Source organism: Stomoxys calcitrans, chromosome 1 (genome assembly GCF_963082655.1).
Source record: "Stomoxys calcitrans chromosome 1, idStoCalc2.1, whole genome shotgun sequence".
NCBI classification, from domain to species: domain Eukaryota; kingdom Metazoa; phylum Arthropoda; class Insecta; order Diptera; family Muscidae; genus Stomoxys; species Stomoxys calcitrans.
This window is the reverse complement of record NC_081552.1, coordinates 110,333,255-110,339,993: the sequence shown is the minus strand read 5'-3', so window position 1 is coordinate 110,339,993 and position 6,739 is coordinate 110,333,255. Positions and strand designations below refer to the sequence as shown.

The 6,739-nt window shown below is 37.3% G+C and overlaps 1 protein-coding gene across 1 annotated transcript; it reads right to left on the bottom strand.

Moving 5' to 3' along the window:
• Positions 1-866: 866 nt before the first annotated feature.
• LOC131996763 (uncharacterized) lies at positions 867-4,993 on the bottom strand. Its single transcript, XM_059366665.1, has 2 exons — positions 4,238-4,993; positions 867-4,031 (listed from the first exon to the last, which is right to left on the bottom strand). The coding sequence occupies exons 1-2, from the start codon at positions 4,991-4,993 to the stop codon at positions 867-869; spliced, it is 3,921 nt and encodes a 1,306-aa protein (XP_059222648.1).
• Between the last annotated feature and the right edge of the window lie 1,746 nt (positions 4,994-6,739).

The following is a 6,739-nucleotide window of genomic DNA, read 5'->3' as shown; positions in this document are numbered from 1 at the left end:
ATATAAAATTAGTTTTCTAATCTCATTTTAACTCCTTATTGCAAAAGTCAGCAAATATGTCCGGTTTGGGATATTGGCCCTAAAAACTATAAATATTTAGTTCCACGCCCTTTAAGACCCAAACGTCCTATTTGGGTGTTGTTATGGTGGTGGGTCGTCCCCAAGACAGTTGGTCCCGAATATTGATATCAGATACGTACACTACTTGCAAAAACCTTTAATTTGAGTCCCATATTTCTATAGTCGGCAAACATGACCGGCATTGGGGGTGTTTTGGGGGATGGGCGGCCACTCAGTGAGTTGACCTTGAAAATATATATCGGATTCGTGTTCTACTCTAAAACCCACTTATTTGAGCCTCATATTGCAATAGTCAGCAAATAATTCATATTTGGGTTGTGTTGTGGAGCTGGGGTGGCCCCATAGACACTTTTCCCCAACATTGATATCACATTCGTGCTTTACTGTCAAAGACCTTTTATATGTCCGGTCCGATTCAGAGATGTCACCTTCAGATCAATTTGTAGGTTTGTAGGTTTGTTTGTTTGTGTGTTCCTTATAGTCTCAGAATCGGCTGAACCGATTTTCTTTAAATTTTCACAGGTGGTGCATAATGATCTCTTGGTGACAAAAGGGTACTAGTAGTAGTAGTAGTAGTAGTAGTAATCTTTATTTTCATTATTTTCTTTTTCAATACAATAATGTCTAAATAAACTTAAAATAAAATAAAAGCAATATATTAGCGTATTTCAGAGTTAATCCATCAAAATAAAGATTTACGGCTATGACTTCAAGTCGTCAGCCGGATTTAAAGAAACATTTTCAAAGCTGTGTTTAAGGGACATTTTAGTCTATGCTTAATAGTATTAGGCGTACTCGGTTAATATTAGCTTTCGGTATTGTAAGGCATTTTTGGTATATTTTATAAGATTATCCCAGTCTGCTACCTCTCTTCCATCTAAGATGCTAATTAATTCAGGTTCTGTCAGCGTCGGCCTGTGAAAGAAAAGCATGCGTTGGCTTCTTAGTATGGGACATACGGCAAGAAAATGGTATATTGTCTCTCTCTCCCTCAAATTGCATAGCGTGCACAAATCGTTGTCAACCAAATTTAAGCCTCTTTGATTAGCATTGAGGTATATCAAATCGGCCCGTGCTTTAAATATCCACGTAATGTCCTTAACTTTATATTCGCCATTTAGGTACAAACACCCTCTTGTGAAATCCAGGTTTTTATAAAACCGTGACCTGCTTTGTAAAGCTTTCTGCAGCAATCTTTGCTTGTTAGCTTGCGATAGTGAATCTATGATGGAATTAGTCATACTGTTCCATTCACCTTGCGTTATATTTCCAACCAATGGTTGCATATCCAGCTCATTTAGAATGTCGTTTAAAGCTTTCACCCAAAATATTTGTTTCTGGACCATTATAAGTGTAAGTTTATGCGGCAGTCTATCCCTTTTATATCTGTACAACGTACTAGATATATACTTCAAATGCAGTCCCAGTGTGTATAAATGACTTTCTTGTAAGTCTGTTTCCATATAGAGAGCATAATTTGGTGTAGAGTCTGGCAAATTAAGAACAGTTTTTAAGAAAAAACGCTGCAATTGGTCAACTTCTTCAAAATATTCATAGCCCCAGACCTGCGCTGCATACGACTGTACCGATCTGCAAACCGCCATGTACAAGTTCCATTTATCTTGCAGGGATATTTCGTCTTTCTTTAAGAAGTTTTTCCATGTTGCTTTTATAGCACTTTTAGCTTGTGTTGTCCGGGACTGAATATGCTTCAAGAACTTCATTTTGGGCGTTAGTACCACCCCTAAGTACTTATATTCTGATACCACTTCTAATGGTTCTGCATGGAAGAACCATTTATCCTGCTGTGATAGTCTTCCCCCGTTTCGGAATACCATGATTTTAGACTTCTCAGTGTTGACTATTAAGCTCCATTTTTTACAAAATTCTTCCAAGTTTGCTATCATTTGTTGCAGGGTAGTTGAATCCTCCGCTAAAATTACTATGTCGTCAGCATACAGCAGGGTTTTTATGTTTATGCCTTCTATATCTACACCTCCTTCCAGTGCATCGCTTAAGTCGTTTATATAAAGAGAAAATAATAATGGCGATAGTAAGCACCCTTGTTTTACACCAGATTCTGTATCAAAATAACCAGACAGCTCTTCTCCAGTCCACACTGCTGACTGAGTGTTTTGATAGACAGCTTCTATCATCTTTATAAATTTGAAAGAGATGCCAATCTGATTTAATTTGTAGAAAAGTAAGTTTCGTGAAATTTTGTCAAATGCCGCTCGAAAATCTACAAAAAACGCGTAAACCTTCTTCTTTTCCGCCAGCTTGATATTGACCATCGAAGCTAAATTATATATATTGTCCACCGTAGAATAGTTTTTTCGAAAACCTGCCTGGAATTCAACCAATATATTGTTTTCTTCAACCCATTGTCCCAGTCTATCATTTAGTACACCCATGAATATTTTAGCCACGGAATTCATAAAGGATATACCTCTATAATTCGATGCATCATCGAGTCTGCCTTTTTTATGAATAGGGAATATAACTGTTTTCTGAAATTCTTCCTCAATTTTGCCCTCGGTGTAGATCTTGTTGAAAATTGCTGCAAGCTGGGTCAGGAATTCATCAGTAGCATTTGAATAGAATTCATAGGGAATTCGGTCTTCACCTGGCGCCTTGTTCGGTTTTGTTTTGGCAAGGGTATACTTAATTTCCTCTAATGTTATGTCTTTATCTAGAATGTCGTTTACGATCAGTGCAGGTGCGTAATGAACTCTCAAAGACGATTGTTCCTGCCTGAGCAGTTCCATAAAATGGGTTCTAAGTATCTCTGCGGATAAAGTATGACTGATACGAAAGTCCTGGCCATTTAACTCTCTTACTAAACTCCACCATTCTTTTGCATTCGATGTATTATTTAGTTTCTCAGAGATATTGGCGTAGTACATTCTTTTAGATACTTCGCAAATGTCCTTATATCTTTTTTTTGCGCTCAAATATGCCTGTCTATCTGTTTCCGACGATGATTTCCGAAATTTCGATAAGATTTCAAATGTTTTCCTTCTTGCCCAGTAGCATCTATCATTAAACCACTTTTTCTGTGGTACGTACTGCTGCGCTTTGTTTTGCTGAACTGCCGATGCAACAATTGTATTTGTCATGTGCTTGAGACATGTTATATTGTTGGACATTAATTGTAAGCTCAGATTAGCGGTGAGGTTTTCCTGGTATTGCAATTTATGACTATCTTTCCAATGCAGCTTCGGTAGTAAATTGAGCCTATTTTGTGGGACTACTGTGTTGTTTAGCTTTAGGTTAAGAGTTATTGGCAAATGATCTGACCAGATTTTGTCTACCACCTTGAAGCTTTCCACATATTGAAGCATGTTTATGGATACTGAGCATATATCATTTACTGAGGTTCCGGTGTTGCTCAAATATGTAAAATTACCGTCCTCATCTCCTAATGTTTGGCCATTTAGAATTACCAGGTTATGTTCATTGCAGTAGTCGATATACCTTCGTCCATTCGTATTTAATTCTTTATCTTTAGACTTTCTCGGCCCAGTACATGCGTGGAACGAATCTCTATATAGATCAACAATGCCTTGTTGTGATTCGCCTATTCTAACGTTTATATCACCTAGCACTATAAGGTTTTCGCATTTCATTTCTTCCATGAACAATTTTGCTAGGGCAAACTCTCGTATCCAGTGTGAGCCCCTTATATAGAGTGGAACTATCAACAGTTGAAAATTTTCTGTTATAATCTGTAATCCACAGAGTGTCTGATTAAGAATAAATGTATGCTTTATGCCTGCTTTATTTAAAGATTTTTTCACTCCTACGAATACTCCGCCGATAGCACGACCAAATCTATTTATTTTTATGGCATCTACCCAATATATTTCATACTCGGGGAAGTATTTTTCGGTTTGAGATCTTTTTTGTGCTGTGATATGTGTTTCTATGAGGATAATGATTTCAAACTCCTTTAGATAGTTAAAAAAATTAGGGAACAAATATTTATTTGATACTCCGTTTACATTGTACGATATAATTTTAATTTCCATATTATTTTGTTTTTTCTTTGAGCTTTGTCTCCCTTGGAGATCATCTAGTTTTTTGACGCAATTTTTTCAAAAATATTATTGTAGAATGCTGTTGTCAGTTCATTCCCATATAATTCTTTTAATACGGACTCCCCCTCTTCTCGCCCACACATTAATTTTCTTTCGCTGTTCCAATAGAACCACTTGTTATTGATGTTTAATTTATCATCTCTAACTACGATTTTATGTTTTCTTGATTCTTCGAGAATTGACTTTCTTATGAGCAGCATAGCTATCTTGTTTCTCTGCCTTCTAGGGTTCAGATCTCTTTCAATTGAGATTGCAGACCCTGCTAAAGCTTTAGTATTTTTCAGAACCTCAACTACTGCATTTTCATTTGGGAACTCGGCTATTACAGTTTGCAATCCGTTTCGTTCATAAAGGGTTCTTGCCGAAGCTATAGGGGGGTTGATGTTTAGCATGTCATTACATATCTGTTTGACTATATTCAGAGCAGGCTTATCTTTTGAAATATTTTTAAAGACAAGCTTTGTGTTTTGTATTTGATGCTCCAACCATGCCACATTCCTGTCGCTTTCTTCCAGTTTGTTCTTGAGCAATTCCACTTCCTGTTTTAACTGAATATTTTCAGTCTTCAGATTGGCAATTTCAGAAGTTGCAAATGATATACCGGCTTTAACATCTTCCATATCTTGTTTGGTGGGCAGATTCTTAATTTTCTCTTCAAGTATATTATTCATAGTGAATTTCATAATTTCCATAAGTTCACTGACCTCCATACTACCAACAGGTTTCTTTGCCATGTTATTATTTTCTGGTGATGTTTCGCCTATCTTACGCTTTGTTTGTTGGGATGTGCTTGCAACAGGTGTGTTAGGCATATCTAGTGATTATTTATCCTGTAGCTTTAGATTTTTATAATATGAAGTATACTTTAAGGCGCAATAATAATTGGTTCGAATGACTCAATTGTACTACAGATGTGGACTCGGATGATTAGTTGTGCGATTAGTCCTACAATCGTTTCTACGTTATGTGACAAGTCTCGGATTATACAGTTGTATTTTGCATGCATTACTTGTAGACCTACTGAACATACCACATAAAATCTGTCAGGCGTACCAGCTGTTTTTGTTGTGTTACAGAGTGGTGAAAGTGCAAAAAAAATCTTCCGGTTAACAGCGTGAGAGAGACTTTTCCAATTTTCTTCCAATAAAATAAACTTTTTTTCGCCGATTCTCAAGATTTTTGTTGAAATTATAACAAGGAAATCAGCCAAAACAGTCAATGCATCCTCAGCATTCCATGCTCCAGAGCTTCCGAAGCAGCCGTGGTTGTGGTGTTTCTTTGTTGGGTTCAAGCCAGGCCGGGAACAGGTAATAAACTTCAATTTAATGGAGCCGTGCAAAAACGCGTATGTCTCTTAAACTGAGTGCTCTGCTTGTAATATCTGAAGGGGTGGCGGACCCTCCCCTTTACCCTAATTTTCAGAAACGCCAGATCTCGGAGACGGGTGGTAACCTAAAAATAAAAATTTGATAAGGAAATTTTGTGTGCTCTCATATAGTACCCTAAAAATAAAAATTTGGTATCAAAATTTCGGATTGGGTACCAAGGGGCGCCGCTTCACCCTAAAACATACCAAAAATATATATAGACCAATCACGACAATATGGAACTCAAATGAAAGGTATTAAGGATAAGAAAACGTATCTGATATCCAATTGTCGGACCAAGTGTTAGGGGGACCACCCCAACCCCCAAAACACACCTAAATCGGACATATTTACCGACCATGGCAATATGGGACTCAAATGAAAGGTATTTGAGAGTAGAATACGAATCTAATATCCAAATGTGGGACCACGTTTCTGGGGGTCCACCACTTCCCCAAAACACTAACCAAACAGAAGTTATTTACTGACCATGGGAATATGGGGCTTAAATAAAAGGTATTTGAGTGTAGAATACGAATCAGATATCCAACTATTGGACCAAGTGTTTTGTGGCCGCCTCTCCTCAAAAACATTCCCCAATGGGGGCAAATTTACGACCATAGCTATATGAGGCTGAAATGAAAGGTCTTTGGGAATCAAGCACGATTCTGATATCAAAATTCGGGAAAAGTGTCTATGGGGCCATATGTTTGGGGGACGCCTCATCGTGTGAACTCCACTTAAAACAGTGGCAATATAGGGTTTAAATAAATGGTATTTGAGAGAAAAGCACAATGCTTATATTTTTTCAGGGCTAATTGTCTGGGGGGACTACCTCACCCCGAAAAACCACTAAATCATAGATCAGGAAAATATCGGGCTGAAAGTAATTTAAGAATGGAGTACATCTTACATCCAAAATTAAATTCGTAGACCAATAAAGATCATATGGGATTCAGATAAAGGCACTTATATTGCTAAACTGTTTTTCAAGCGATATACTATTTTGGTAGCATGGTTTTTCACTAAAAGCTCTTTAATTGTCGAAAATAAATATTACACAGAAAATTTTGTTCCATATAAAGTAAAAGAAGGCGCAGCAGAGCGGTTCTCCCGATCTCCCGATTTGACTTCTTGAGCCTTACAAGCCGCAATTTTTATCCATTTTAGCTGGAATTGAGCATGTATTGT